The sequence below is a fragment of the Capricornis sumatraensis genome, chromosome 2, assembly GCF_032405125.1.
Source record: "Capricornis sumatraensis isolate serow.1 chromosome 2, serow.2, whole genome shotgun sequence".
In the NCBI taxonomy this organism is placed as follows: Eukaryota; Metazoa; Chordata; class Mammalia; order Artiodactyla; family Bovidae; genus Capricornis; species Capricornis sumatraensis.
Genome location: NC_091070.1, coordinates 76749303 through 76764796, shown reverse-complemented (window position 1 = coordinate 76764796; position 15494 = coordinate 76749303). Strand labels below are relative to the sequence as shown.

Here is a 15494-nt window from a genome sequence, read left to right as displayed (position 1 = left end):
CAAGCAATAATGTCTTTGAATTGACTTCACCTATTAGAACTACCTAGTAAGTTTACCTGGCACACCACTCCAGTACTCTTGCCTGGAAAGTCCCATGGATGGAGAAGCATGGTGGGCTACAGTCCATGGGATCACTTAGAGTCGGACATGACTGAGTGACTTCACTTTCACTTTTCACTTTCATGCATTGGAGAAGGAAATGGCAACCCACTCCAGTGTTCTTGCCTGGAGAATCCCAGGGACAGGGGAGCCTGGTGGGCTGCCGTCTATGGGGTCGCACAGAGTCAGACACGACTGAAGCGACTTAGCAGCAGTAAATTTACCTAATTTCATTAGTACCTCCACCCGATTTATTCAAATTCCTTACTTTTTAGAATCGTCCACAGGCAAGTGCCTGGAAGAAGTTGGAGTTGTCACATGAGTATAAAAACAGAAACCAGTTACGGGAATATCAGTTGGAAGGGGTCAACTGGCTGCTCTTTAATTGGTATAACAGGTAAGGAAGAGTAGGACCACAAGATACAGGCTTAGTCTGGGATTATTTTTATTTATTTTCTGTAGAAACAGGTTCATTTTATGTACTTTTTACAAGATGGTCTCTTTTGACATGCTTTTCTCTTTTTTTGTGATGAATTGGCAGGCAGAACTGCATTCTGGCTGATGAGATGGGATTGGGCAAAACCATTCAGTCCATTGCCTTCTTGCAGGAAGTATATAATGTGGGCATCCATGGCCCTTTCCTAGTCATTGCCCCACTGTCCACAATTACTAACTGGGAGCGGGAATTCAACACATGGACAGAGATGAACACTATTGTGTACCATGGCAGCCTGGCCAGCCGGCAGATGATACAGCAATATGAAATGTACTGCAAAGACTCACGGGTGAGTTTCCTATAATGCAAATACTATGGCTTAGAGAGTAGGTCAAAGTACCTGGTATTTTAGAAGCTTTTATATGAGTCAAAGACTTTTATTGAGACTCTCTGTGGTGTAAGGTGGTGTTGTCTACTTTATGCAGGACACTTTTCCAACTTTGCTATTCTGATCCAGTGAACATTTTGATCCAGTGGAAATTCTGACTTTATTTATGAATATATACGTTTTAAATAGTTTTACCAGGATTGATTAGTTTTCATCAAGAAATAATTTTCCAGAATGAAATTCATTTAGCTACTTTTAATTCCTTGATTCATAAAATGGTGAACATAAGACATTTCTTCCTTTTTTTTTTAAGTCTGCTGAAGTTTTCATCAAGATTATTTCTTTTTTCTGTATAAGTTTGGAAAGGGTTTCTTAACATTGAATTTTGAGTTTTTTTCCTACCATTAGTTTCCCATTTTTATTTCTACGAAACCCAAGTTTATTCAAGTCATTTTGTGGCTCTTAATTTTGTTAAGATAATTGGATTCTTTTGTCCATTTTTAGGTAGTAACCAATATTGCCACATACTACATTAGCTGTTTCACTTTTAGTTTTATCTTGTGTGTTTCAGCAGTGCTCAACATTTGTGGATTTTAGTGTTTACCAACAGAAGATATAGGGCTGAAATACATGAGGTAGGCATGCAGCAAAGTCAAGAATGTCCAGCTTCTTTCAGTAAGGTCTGTGATTTTCCCAAGAAGCTGAGTGTGTTGAGGAGGCAGTGATTCAGTGATTTGACACTGTTTATCAGGAATATGAACAGTGGCAGAGGTGGGTGGTGGTGCAATTTGTGTTTTCTATGAGGCCTGCCTAAATATAAAATGCAGAATATGTAGTCCAGAAGAGCTTCTCATTTAAGTACATTTTAGGCCTTTTCTGACTTTGTTGCCTTCATGCTTAGGGGCGCCTCATCCCAGGTGCATACAAGTTTGATGCCTTGATCACCACTTTTGAGATGATTTTGTCAGACTGTCCTGAGCTTCGTGAGATTGAATGGCGGTGTGTCATCATTGATGAGGCCCATCGACTAAAGAACCGTAATTGCAAACTGCTTGATAGTCTCAAGCACATGGACCTGGTGAGTTCCTCCCACTGACTTGTGGCCAGAAACACCTAGAATTAAGTAATCTTAATTCCATATGAATTAATTTTACAGAGAAGAATCAGAATCTTGGTATTGAATGGTGGGTGTGGCCTATGGGAATGGTAGCCTGAAAGTCATAAAATTCATATAAATTTTAGAGTTAGAAGATGATTGTGGGTTAGTGGTTCTCAATTGGGTGAAGAGGTGAGATGTTAAATTAGTTACCTATTTCTGCATAACAAAATATCCAAAAACCTAGTGACTTAAAACAACCATGTTTTTCATGACTCTCTAGCTCAGCAACTTGGGCTGGGCTGAGTGATCTCGTTCTTTCAGTGGCCTTGCCAGGAGTCAGTGATACAGCTGCAGCTGACAGTTGGTACTGGTTGTTGGCTAGGCCATCTTCCATGTGGTCTGTCACCCCTCTGTGGGCCAGACTTTGCTTCTGTACCTGGTAGAGTCAGAGCAGTGTTCCAAGAGGGTAAAGGTGGAAGGCAAGGCCTTTGAGGCTCTGAAACTCACATGGTACCCACTTCTGCTACATTCTCATTGTCAGAGCAAGTTATAAAGCACGACCATGTTCAAGTGGTGAATCTTGATAGGAGGAACTACCAAAAATCAGTGGCCATATTTAATCCCACACAGGTACATTTCTTAGAGGGAGACATATTAATGGATATCTGTGGGGACTTGAGTGTGGAGAGGCATATTTAATTGGGAAAAACATGTTCTAAATATTTCTTTATTGCCTTATGATATTAAATTAATATGTTAAATAATATCAAGAATATTCTTGAGTATTTTGTGTTTATCAAAAGAGGCAGCAAGTAAGAGTAATCTGGTCCATTTCCATAATTTTACAGTTAAAGAAATGGAAACTAAAGTTATATACTTGATGGAAAACTTCAGAAGTCTTTCTGAGTTTTATCTTTCTTCTGTGTTCTCCATTTCTAGGAGCACAAAGTGCTGCTCACTGGAACACCATTGCAAAATACTGTGGAGGAACTGTTTAGCTTGCTTCATTTCTTGGAACCGTCACAGTTTCCATCAGAATCAGAATTCCTCAAAGACTTTGGGGATCTCAAAACAGAAGAACAGGTAGGAAGTTGTCTGATGCGATACTAATGCAGAATTAAAAAAATTGTACTAGGGAAGATATCTGCTGTTATTGATATCCATGTTTCCATCTAATGTGAGAAGGTTTGTCCTCATGTTATTATTTTTTCCTCTGTTGGTTACAGGTTCAAAAGCTACAGGCCATTCTCAAACCAATGATGCTGAGAAGACTCAAAGAAGATGTTGAAAAGAACCTGGCACCCAAACAGGAGACCATTATTGAAGTAGAGCTAACCAACATTCAGAAAAAATACTACCGGGCTATTTTGGAGAAAAACTTCTCCTTTCTTTCCAAAGGGGCAGGTCATACTAACATGCCGAATCTACTCAACACAATGATGGAGTTGCGGAAATGCTGCAACCACCCATATCTCATCAATGGTGAGAGAACTCCTGAAACACCTGCATTTCTGTGTTACCTTGATTGCTAAATGGTGTTCCTCAGAAACAATAGATGGATTGGCTGATCCATCCTAGTTTGGAAATAGAGGGGATTTCTCTTTTTAAAACCATTCTCACGTGGAACATCTTCCTCTAGTTCTTTCTGACCCTTTGACTCTGCATAATCTCCAAAGTTAAAAAGGATTTGCTGTTAAGAATTCTGTTCTGTCTTCACTGATATTCTGTGTTGCTGTTTCTGTTTTGGATGGCAGTATGGTGGTAATAGTGGTTTTCATGTAATATTCTAGTCCTTTTCCACATATTTACATATTTTACTCTGACTTACGTGGAATAATTCTTAAGCCTGACTTATATGGAATATTTTGTATTAACCAAATTGAGGATATTTTAGGGTTTGGGAGTTGCTGAAATTCTGTTTTCAAGTCATATTGATATCAAGTCAGGTTATTTTCTTTTCTTTGCTTCCTTATCTCAGTTAAATAAACTGCAGCCTTAGTGTGTTTCTCTGGATCTCACCATCAGGTCTGATTTTCTTTTGGCAGGTGCAGAAGAAAAAATCCTAACAGAGTTTCGAGAAGCTTGCCATATCATACCTCATGACTTCCACTTGCAGGCCATGGTTCGTTCAGCTGGCAAATTGGTTCTTATTGACAAGCTACTTCCGAAACTTAAAGCTGGTGGCCATAAGGTTCTGATCTTCTCCCAGATGGTACGCTGCCTAGATATCCTAGAGGATTATCTAATCCAGAGAAGGTGAGAAAAAAGTCATTCCTCGCCTGTTTACTTTGTACTTATAGAGCTGCAAAGAGTGGGAGGCCTGGGTTTAAATAAAGTTGACCAGGACTGGGCTAAGAGAAGTATTCAAGACTCTCACTCTCAACTTTCGGTGAACTAGCAATACAGGGGTACTGGTATTGATCCCAGCCTGCTTTTTTCTTCTCTTTTTCTGCTCAGCTGATTAAACGTTTTTCCTGTGATTCCCGTGCAGGTACTTATATGAACGTATTGATGGGCGAGTTAGAGGCAACCTTCGGCAAGCTGCTATTGACCGTTTTAGCAAGCCTGACTCGGACCGATTTGTCTTCCTGCTGTGCACCCGGGCTGGTGGACTTGGCATTAATCTCACAGCTGCTGATACTTGCATCATCTTTGATTCAGACTGGAATCCGCAAAATGACCTGCAGGTAGAGGAAATCATTGTCTTAGGGACTAATCACCTAACCTGAGAGGTTTTGCAACAGGATCAGGTTCTCTTAGAAAGTCTTATCTTTTCAAGAATCTGGAATTGTTTAGTTAGTTAGGTCATCAAACTTTTTCTGTACAGGGCAGATAGTTAATATTTTAGGCTGTGCAAATCAGTCTCTGTTGTAACGGTTCTCCTTTGCTCTTGTACTACAAAAAACATCTATAAAGAAATATAAATGAATGGGTAGAGCTGTGTTTCAGCAGAAACTTTAGAAATAGGTGACCAAGATTTGCTGACACCTGGTCTGGATGATGAGGCAGTAATTTCATCTTGAAATTGACTTTCTGATGTTGAGTTGATCTCATGGCTGCTTTATAAATGTAAATCAGTATTTTGAATGCTTCTCCTCCCCACCCCTTCTAATGTTATCTTTGCCCTTCCTTCCATTTGTTAAAACCAGGCCCAAGCACGTTGTCATCGAATTGGGCAGAGCAAAGCTGTGAAGGTGTACCGTCTCATCACTCGTAATTCTTACGAGAGGGAGATGTTTGATAAGGCTAGCCTCAAGCTGGGATTGGATAAAGCTGTGCTTCAGTCCATGAGTGGTCGGGATGGCAACATTACTGGAGTGAGTCTTCTTAATTTTTAGCTATATTTGTAGTAGGTCATGGTGATGAAGGGAGGCAAAAGCTATTTTTTGTATAGGAACCTGACCCCTTGTTTGGATTCTCAATGATTATATCTCCTTAAAATATAATAAAATATCATGATATGGTTAGATAATATTCTCTGATTTTTTTTCACCTTTCTGTTGGATTTTGTAGATCCAACAATTCTCTAAGAAGGAGATTGAAGATCTCTTAAGGAAAGGAGCATATGCAGCCATAATGGAGGAAGATGATGAGGGCTCCAAGTTTTGTGAAGAGGACATTGACCAGATCTTGTTAAGACGAACCACTACCATCACCATTGAATCTGAAGGAAAGGGTTCTACCTTTGCCAAGGTATGTTCTGTTGGTGCTAGAGGCTTTTAGCACAGAGAGACAGGAATCTCTAGAATTTAATATTTTTTAAAAAATGTAGTTTTTTTAAATATAGTTTTAAAATATACTGATTTCCCTTTACTCAAAAAAGTGGTGTAGTCAACTTTAGTATTTCTTTGTTCCTCATTAGGCAAGCTTTGTGGCTTCTGAAAATAGGACTGATATTTCTCTGGATGACCCAAACTTTTGGCAAAAGTGGGCCAAAAAGGCTGACCTGGACATGGATCTACTCAATAGCAAGGTGAGCTTCCTTTTCCTTCAAAGAAAAACTATGGCAGGAAACACATTACTTTCTGGAGTCTTTACAACTGCTCTGATTCTTCAGTGCTGACCTTGGCTTATGATGGTATATCACAGGCCATTCTAAAAGCTTTCTATATAGAGGGCCACTAAAAAGTACTTAGATAACTATCACTTAAGTTTGCTTCCTGAATCCCTGTAGATTATCTTGCATGTCCAAAAAAGAATCTATCTTTGAGTATCTACAGATATTACATGCAAGGCTATTTCAGTCTGATTATCTTTAATTCCTTTCCCACGATTATATTGTGAAAAGAGTTACTTCTCCTTCTGTTCTCTGCATAGAATAACTTGGTGATTGACACACCTAGAGTACGAAAACAGACCCGCCACTTCAGCACTCTGAAAGATGATGACCTAGTGGAATTCTCTGATTTGGAAAGTGAAGACGATGAGCGACCACGCTCTCGCCGACATGACCGTCATCATACCTATGGGCGCACTGACTGTTTTCGGGTGGAAAAGCATCTCCTGGTATATGGGTAAGACCCCATCTTTCCTCAGAGGTAGTGCATTCCTTCCTGATAGACATCTCGTTCGCTTTTTAAATTGGAAGGTATGATCAAAGAGGGGATAATGGGAAAAAATTTATTCTGTTACCATGTTTTCCCAAGATCATTTTGTCTCCCACCATTTGGGACATGTGAATTTGAGGGACTGGGGTCCCTAGGAAAATATCCATATGATTGCATTTTTTTGTAGTTGGGGACGATGGCGAGATATTCTGTCTCATGGACGTTTCAAGCGACGGATGACTGAAAGAGATGTGGAAACAATTTGCCGGGCCATCCTCGTGTACTGTCTCTTACACTATCGTGGGGATGAAAATATCAAAGGCTTCATTTGGGACTTGATTAGCCCTGCTGAAAATGGCAAGACAAAAGAATTGCAGAATCATTCAGGTGATTATCAAGTCTTTGCTTTTTGTCTTTCTATAGGTTACCTAATCCTTTTCAGGTCCAAGGGTTTTTCTCAATCCAAGTCTTCGATGTATCCCCTTCCCCAGGTCTGTCTATCCCTGTGCCTCGTGGACGCAAGGGGAAAAAAGTAAAGTCACAAAGCACTTTTGATATCCATAAGGCAGATTGGATCCGGAAATATAACCCTGATACTCTGTTTCAAGATGAGAGTTATAAGAAGCACTTAAAACATCAGTGTAACAAGTAAGGATGGAATTTAGCAGACTAAAGGATTTTCCACCTCACACTTTCTGCACTATTACTGAGCCAGTTCTTCCTCTCTCCTTTCTAGGGTGCTGTTGCGGGTACGAATGCTATATTATCTGAGACAGGAGGTTATTGGAGACCAGGCAGAGAAGGTGTTAGGGGGTGCAATTGCCAGGTAAAGTTATGCTTTATTTTTCCTTATGCTGTGCCTTATTCCAGAATAGATTGGTTTACTTATTTCACTCTTAACTATCTTGGGATACCTGGTAATTAAAATCTGTATATCAAGTCTTCAGTGCTATGCAGTTGGCCTTTTGTATCCTTGGGTTTTGCATCCTTTTGATCCACAGTTGATCAAATCCATGGATATCGAGGGCCAGCTGAATTTACTGTATGATTCCATCTTATATTAGGGGCTTGAACATCGGTGGATTTTGGTGTCTGGGGTGGAACGAATCCCTTACAGATACTAGGGGACCGCTGTTCTTGATACCAGTGGAAGGAAATAGGCAGATGTAGGACTATTTAAATTAATAGAGAAAAGAAGATACCTGTAATAATCTTTCCAAAGATTGTTTGCTTTTATTTCCCGCATCACTGTGCTGACTCTGCCTCTTATACCTTCAGTGAGATTGACATATGGTTCCCAGTAGTGGATCAGCTGGAGGTTCCAACAACATGGTGGGACAGTGAGGCTGATAAGTCCCTGCTCATTGGAGTCTTTAAGCATGGTAGGTGTCTGCTCTTAGTCTGCTCTTTTCCTGTTATAGAGTTTTGTCCACAGATGAAATGTTTTGCAAAGTACTTAAGACCAATAATTATGTTTGAATGGTAAACTGGTTCTCAGAAATATAGAGCAGAGCTGTTCCTATGAATAGATGGTCAGGAAAAACCAGATGGATAGTTAAATCGCAAGGTAGGGTGTCTTCCATCTGTTCTGTGATTAATCAGTTACTACCATTCTGTATGCAGTGGTATCTAAGTTAAGGTTTGCAATCGGGGGAGATGGTGCATGTCTACTCTTGTTAATAATAAACATGTTTACTTTGCATAGCTTTCCTGTGCCTTGCTGAAAATGTTCTATTTCTATAGCATCTTGTTTGTCTAAATATTCAGCACTCACTCTTACGTAGGTGTGAATAGCCATGCTTGAGTGAAAGAAAAATTAAAAAAAAAAATTTTTTTTTAGGCCAGTAGAAAAAACTGGCTTGAAGTAGAGTAGAAAAAGGGAGAAGACTCCCTTTTCAATCTTCCCTAATCACAAATTCCACACATAAAAAGCAGTAAGTGCTAACTTCTAGCCTAGTGACTTAGTGAATCGGAAGATTATTTCTTTGTTAATATACTTTTCTGTTTACTTCTATAAAATAAAAGTAATGGCACTTAATTCACATTTTTGACAAGTTTAATTGGATGAGAAAAACTGAGCATTTGTAGTGTTAGATTTACTTGTGAGGTGCAGAGGCTTTAGAAGAGTCCAAATATCCTGAAGTACGTTCATCATTCATCCACCACTCAGAGTACCTGTTTGCAGGTACAAATTTCTTATCCTTTATTTGAAAGTGCATTACCTAGCTCTAAATTATTGGATTTTAAAAATTTCCTCACCTATGTAGTAAGAATGATGATAAAAAATTACCCGTTTAAAAAAAAAAAATTACCCGTTAAATGGCTATGTAAATCTGTCACCATTCTCTGTACACACTGATTAAATTCCTATTTTTGGTAACTAGTGATAAAACTCTTTATGACTCTGAATTGGAGTGGAAATATTAAATATCTTAATATAACCCAACAGCTGTCCAAATTAACATTTTCAGAGTACTTTACACTATGAGCAAAGTAGCCCACATTTTTATTCCAGCAGCATATGAAGTAAGCGTAAAAGCAAAATGAGTCTGATTTTCTTTAATTATGGCTCTTTCTCTTCAAGGCTATGAAAAATATAATACTATGAGGGCAGACCCAGCCTTATGCTTCCTGGAAAAGGCTGGCCGACCAGATGACAAAGCCATTGCAGCAGAGCATCGCGTGTTAGATAATTTTTCTGACATAGTGGAAGGGTAAGCATTGATGTTTAGTTCTGTTAAAGCTGTATCCGCATTACAAAGGATATTTGTTGCTTGTGCTAAGAGATGACATAACTCTAGCCTTGACTGAATCCATTGGGATTCTTAATGGTGGTTATACTCACAAATGATAAATTCTTAACAAACAGTGCGACCAGCAGAAAGGTCTCCATAAATTGGCCTGAAAACATACATTGTCATACAGTGCAACTAAGGGGGAAAATTACTCCCAAATGGCTTATTTGATCTTCTCTTCAGTTTTCTGTGCATTGCTTTCAGCTACAGTAGCGGAGAGGGTAACTGCTTCTCTTGAAAGATGGTAGCCATGCAACAGTCCCCTACCACCTGTGTGATAGACCCTCAGGAAACTTTAGCCTTGGTCTATCATTTTCCAGTGTCAGCTGACACATAAAGGTGTTTACTTTGCCTGAGCCCATGCCTCAGTGATGAGTTGCCATGCTAATACTGAGCCACCAGCTAGGGCAGTATTGCCCTGGTTTGGGTGCCAGTGAGTTTAACAAAACTTCTCATGTGGAGACCTGAGGGGCATGTGAAATATTTGACTTAGTTCATGAATACCTTCCTAGTTCCTTATTATTGAAAGATTTTTCTTCAGTGATCACAGCCTCAGTTTGCCTAGTGTAGGACCCACAGAGGAAGTTAGATTTATTTATTGCAAATCATGTAATATCCTTTTGCTCAGTAGAGCAAAGTAGTAAAAATAAGCAGGCATAGATCATTCATTCCAATGAAATAATAAAAGTAGATACTAGTTGGGACAGAGGGGGAAAATGGGTTAAATAATAAAAAGCTATTAAGATAAAGGAAATGTGCTGTTTCATTTTAAAATCAAGCAGTTTAGAACTCAATTTTGTCATTTTCTCATACCTCTGGATAATTTTAGGGTTGACTTTGATAAAGATTGTGAAGATCCGGAATACAAACCACTCCAGGGACCCCCAAAGGACCAAGATGATGAGGTGAGGAATTTTCATTTGAGTCTAGCTTTTCTGTATTACTAAACAGTATTTTCCAATTCCCTGAATCACGAAGTATACTGATTAATTTATAATAAAAAATGAAAAGTACCATTCAAGAATATAAAGTATTAATGGAAAGGATTGTAACACCAGCTAGGGGAGGTCAGGGATGATTTTTTGGAGGAGGTGGGACCTAAGCTGGACAATGAACTATATTATTGGACTGTTTAATTCCTGAGTCTCACTGTATTCAAGACATTGATAAGAACTAACTTTGCAGGTTATACTTTCTTATTCTTTTAGTTGATTGCTTTCAGTTTTCTGTGAGGGTTCCTTTCATTAAAAAATATCTTGATACCTTGACGCCATAAAAGGACACACACACAAGTGATTTGAGAGTGCCAATTTTACCCCCTTTTCCTCCCCTCTCCATCCTGCGGGGTGGATCTCCTTCTCTAGGGTGATCCCTTGATGATGATGGATGAGGAGATCTCAGTGATAGATGGAGATGAAGGTAAATTTCTAAGTCAACTTGTATGGGTTGGTGGAATTGGGAAATTGACCGAATTCTCTCCTTTACTGGGATTTCTGAGAGCTTTGCCTTTGGGTGGGTTGAAATACCCGTATTATCTCTACTATCTTTCCTATACTTGTTGTTTATTCCACTTTGCTTCCCACAGCCCAGGTGACCCAACAGCCAGGCCATCTATTCTGGCCTCCAGGCTCTGCTTTGACAGCTAGGCTTCGGCGCCTAGTAACAGCCTATCAGCGCAGCTATAAGAGAGAACAGATGAAGATAGAGGCTGCAGAACGTGGGGATCGGAGAAGGCGACGTTGTGAGGCAGCCTTCAAGCTAAAAGAAATTGCACGGCGGGAGAAACAGCAACGGTAAAATGTGGCTGGGAATTTGGACTAAGCTGTAAACTTCTCTTCAACTATGGGCCCTATATTGAAAAGCATCTTAGGAAGGATTATGGGATCCCTGTTGGCTCAGACGGTAAAGAATCTGCTTACAATGCAGGAGACCTGGGTTTGATCCCTGAGTCAGGAAGATCCCCTGGAGAAGGGAATGGCTACCCATTCCAGTATTCTTGTCTGGAGAATTCCATGGACAGAGGAGCATGGAGGGCTACAGTCTATGGGGTTGCAAAGAGTTGGACATGACTGAGCAACTAATACTTTCACTTTTCACAGAGGGACCACTTCTTTGGCCTTTGTTATACACCTGCAACCCATACTTAACCCCTGTAAAACCATACTTAACCGTAACTCCTGGGAAGGTCTTGTACATAGTCATCCTCATTGAGTTTTTTGCATCATTTTCCCCCTTAGCTTGCTAATTCTTAAATTATTCCTAGTTATAAACTACCTCTTCTGCTCTTTGGGGGCTCCCTGCCCGCCCCCGCCCCCCCCACTTCCCTGCCAACTTTCATTTTTAGTGTGTTCAAATATTCCACGCCATACTAAGAAGTAACCAGTCCCTGGGTTCTGACCACTATTGCCTTATTCATCTTCCCTTTGTAGATGGACAAGGCGTGAGCAAACTGATTTCTATCGAGTGGTTTCTACCTTTGGTGTGGAGTATGACCCTGATACCATGCAGTTCCATTGGGATCGCTTCCGTACTTTTGCCCGACTGGACAAAAAAACAGATGAAAGCCTTACCAAATATTTCCATGGCTTTGTGGCCATGTGCCGCCAAGTGTGCCGCCTTCCCCCAGCAGCTGGAGATGGTAAGCAAGACTGAAGATCTTGAGTGAGTGGGCATGGATTGTGACAGAACCAGCTCTTGGTTCATTTCTTCTTCTACCCTTATCTCCTGCAGAACCCCCGGACCCTAATCTGTTTATTGAGCCCATCACTGAGGAAAGGGCCTCACGGACTCTATACCGTATTGAATTGCTTCGGCGCTTACGGGAACAAGTTTTATGCCACCCTCTTTTGGAAGATCGGCTGGCATTATGTCAGCCTCCAGGTCCTGAATTGCCCAAGTGGTGGGAGCCCATTCGGCATGACGGGGAGCTTCTACGAGGGGCAGCCCGCCATGGGGTGAGCCAAACAGACTGCAACATCATGCAGGACCCAGACTTTTCTTTCCTGGCTGCCCGTATGAATTATATGCAGAACCATCAGGCAGGAGCACCAGCTCCATCCCTGTCACGCTGCTCTACTCCACTGCTCCACCAGCAGTACACCTCGCGCACTGCCTCACCACTGCCCCTGCGCCCAGATGCTCCTGTTGAAAAGCCACCTGAGGAGACAGCTGCCCAGGTCCCCAGTCTGGAGAGTCTGACTTTAAAGCTAGAGCATGAGGTGGTGGCCAGGAGCCGACCAACCCCACAAGACTATGAGATGCGAGTAGCCCCCTCTGATACTACCCCTCTGGTCTCCCGAAGTGTTCCACCAGTCAAACTGGAGGATGAGGATGATTCAGACTCTGAGTTGGACTTGAGCAAGCTGTCACCATCATCCTCTTCTTCCTCATCCTCATCCAGCTCCAGCTCCAGCACTGATGAGAGTGAGGACGAGAAGGAAGAGAAGCTAAGTGAGTGCATGTGACAGGCTGTTGGCCATCTTCCCCATTCCCCCCTCTCTGCATTTCCCTTCTTTTCTAAATGCATTTTCTAAGATTCAGATTTTAATTTGATAGAATATCAGATCTAATAGAGATCTGTTACTCTTAGGGCCTTTATTTAAAGTCTATACAATACCATTCCTGTGTAACTTTATTCTTCCACCTTTGCTTACATGTTCTATGTGATCGATCCCTAGCTGCTGACCAGTCCCGCTCAAAGCTCTATGATGAAGAGAGTCTCCTGTCCCTTCCTATGTCCCAAGATGGATTCCCAAATGAAGATGGAGAACAAATGACCCCTGAGCTTCTGCTGCTACAAGAAAGACAGAGAGCTTCTGAGTGGCCCAAGGTAACAGCCTCATTACTGGACATGTTGAGTCTGAAAATATAGTGTGATACAGCCACTATGGAGAATAGTATGGAGATTCTTTAAAAAACTAGGATTAAAACTACCATATGACCCAGCAATCCCACTACTGGGCCTATTCTCTCAGGAAACCATAATTGAAAAAAGACACATGTATCCTAATGTTCATTGCAGCACTATTTACAATAGCTAGGACATGGAAGCAACCTAGATGTCCACCAACAGATGAATGGATACAGACGTTGTGCTACGTATATACAATGGAATATTACTCATCCATAAAAAGGAACAAGAGTTCAGTCATTTCTAATGAGGTGGATGAACCTAGAGCCTTTTGTACAAAGTGAACTAAATCAGAGAGAGAAAGACAAATGCCATATATTAACACATATATATGGAATCTAGAAAGATGGAACTGATGAATTTGCAGTGCAGCAATGAAGACACAGACATGAAGAACGGACTTTTGGTCACAGGAAGGGAGAGAATGGGATGACTTGAGAGACTAGTGTTGAAACACTAGTTAATGTACATTACTGTAAAACAGTAAGCCAGTAGGAATTTGCTGTATGATTCAAGAAACACAAAGCCAGTGCTCTGTGACAACCTAGATGGGTAGAGCGGGGATGGAGGTCGGAAGGCAATTTAAGCCGGAGGGGACATATGCCTGTGGCTGATTCTTGTTGATGTATGGCAGAAACCGTCACAATACTATAAAGTAATTATCCTCCAATGAAAAATAAAATTCTAAAAAGAGTGACATATACAGAGAACAAGTAGGTCTCTTCGATTATGTTTAGTGGTACATGTTTTTTCATGAAGCTCTTACCCGTCGACTTTGGGTTCTGTTACTCTTACCTCCCTCATTTTTGTCATATAATTTTTACTTATCTTAATGATGGTGCAATTACTTGTCACAGGATCACATGAGTAATTGATTTCTTTTTCCCCCACTCAGGATCGTGTCCTGATAAACCGTATTGACCTCGTCTGCCAGGCTGTACTCTCAGGGAAGTGGCCTTCTAATCGCCGGAGCCAGGAAATGGTAACAGGAGGAATTTTGGGGCCAGGCAACCACTTGCTGGACAGTCCCTCATTGACTCCAGGAGAATATGGTGACTCTCCAGTCCCCACACCACGAAGTAGCAGCGCAGCTTCCATGGCAGAGGAGGAAGTGTCTGCAGTCACCACAGCAGCAGCTCAGTTCACCAAACTTCGCCGAGGCATGGATGAGAAGGAGTTTACGGTTCAGATCAAAGATGTAAGCTGAGCATTTAGGCACTGGGAAGTGAGGAAGGAGGCTGTAATTCTTAACTAGTTTTATGAACATAACATTAATATTAAGCTCGTTTGGTCAGCTAACCTTAAAAATCAGAAGAGAAAAAAGAAATTAGAGCTCACAAAGATCCGTTGAGGAAAAGTCACTAAAGTAAAGGAAGGGATCTTACGTTGACTTGAGTTGACTCCTGTGAATGCTTAGTCACTCAGTTGTCTCCGACTCTTTGTGACCCCATAGACTGTAGCCCACCAGGCTCCTCTGTCCATGGGAATTCTCCAGGCAAGAGTACTGGAGTGGGTTGCCATGCCCTCCTCCAGGGGATCTTCCCAACCCAGGGATTGAACCCAGGTCTCCCACATTGCAGGTGGATTCTTTACCATCTGAGCCACCAGGGAAGTCCCAAGAATACTGGAGTGGGTAGCCTATCCCTTCTACAGCGGATCTTTCCAACCCAGGAATCGAACCAGGGTCTCCTGCATTGTAGGCAGATTCTTTACCAGCTGAGCTACCAGGGAAGCCCTTGTATCTCCTAGTGGCTAGATTAAAAGGGTTCTTTTGAGTGGCTTGCTTGTAGACCCTAGAAACCTAGTTTTTAAAAATTGAAATCAAATTATGGAAAAGCTATTAAGATGATACTAAAGTGTTATGGGCCTTATTAAAAATAAAAAGAAATTATTCCTACTGAAATTAAATCAGTATTGTTTGGGAAATGGATGGAAATTTTATTTTTCCTGATGCTCTTCCCTAATGAACCCTAGTAGATGGTTATTAAGTATTCAACAAGAAAAATGTTTTAGTTACATGACAGGAATATCAGGATTTTGCCCCTGTGATGAGTTGCCATGCTAATTCTGAGACACCAGGTAGGGGATTTTTCCCTGCATTGGGTGTTACTGAGATAAATTCTACTTCTCTTAAATCAACCTGAGGGGCACTGAGTCAAGAAATGAAGTCTTTCTAAGGAAAAATATCTAAGTCTTATTGTATTTCTAGTTTGCACCCAT

The 15494-nt window shown here is 41.0% G+C and overlaps 1 protein-coding gene and 2 non-coding genes across 3 annotated transcripts in view; all 3 read left to right on the top strand.

Moving 5' to 3' along the window:
• The window catches only part of CHD8 (chromodomain helicase DNA binding protein 8), a 36960-nt gene that overhangs the window by 17045 nt on the left and 4421 nt on the right, over nt 1–15494 (top strand). The window contains exons 11-33 of the mRNA XM_068966150.1: nt 375–496; nt 641–884; nt 1825–2001; nt 2962–3105; nt 3249–3504; nt 4068–4278; nt 4514–4709; nt 5172–5339; nt 5536–5715; nt 5885–5995; nt 6340–6536; nt 6757–6956; nt 7061–7217; nt 7306–7395; nt 7848–7951; nt 9154–9283; nt 10194–10269; nt 10729–10783; nt 10950–11157; nt 11794–12002; nt 12095–12814; nt 13042–13193; nt 14170–14472. Of these exons, the coding sequence (XP_068822251.1) occupies nt 375–496; nt 641–884; nt 1825–2001; nt 2962–3105; nt 3249–3504; nt 4068–4278; nt 4514–4709; nt 5172–5339; nt 5536–5715; nt 5885–5995; nt 6340–6536; nt 6757–6956; nt 7061–7217; nt 7306–7395; nt 7848–7951; nt 9154–9283; nt 10194–10269; nt 10729–10783; nt 10950–11157; nt 11794–12002; nt 12095–12814; nt 13042–13193; nt 14170–14472 (4410 nt within the window). The remainder of the gene's footprint in view (nt 1–374; nt 497–640; nt 885–1824; nt 2002–2961; nt 3106–3248; nt 3505–4067; nt 4279–4513; nt 4710–5171; nt 5340–5535; nt 5716–5884; nt 5996–6339; nt 6537–6756; nt 6957–7060; nt 7218–7305; nt 7396–7847; nt 7952–9153; nt 9284–10193; nt 10270–10728; nt 10784–10949; nt 11158–11793; nt 12003–12094; nt 12815–13041; nt 13194–14169; nt 14473–15494) is intronic.
• On the top strand, nt 9728–9837 carry LOC138074748 (small nucleolar RNA U6-53/MBII-28). Its single transcript, XR_011144560.1, has one exon. It is a non-coding gene; the product is annotated as a small nucleolar RNA U6-53/MBII-28 (small nucleolar RNA).
• LOC138074749 (small nucleolar RNA U6-53/MBII-28) lies at nt 15315–15423 on the top strand. Its single transcript, XR_011144561.1, has one exon. It is a non-coding gene; the product is annotated as a small nucleolar RNA U6-53/MBII-28 (small nucleolar RNA).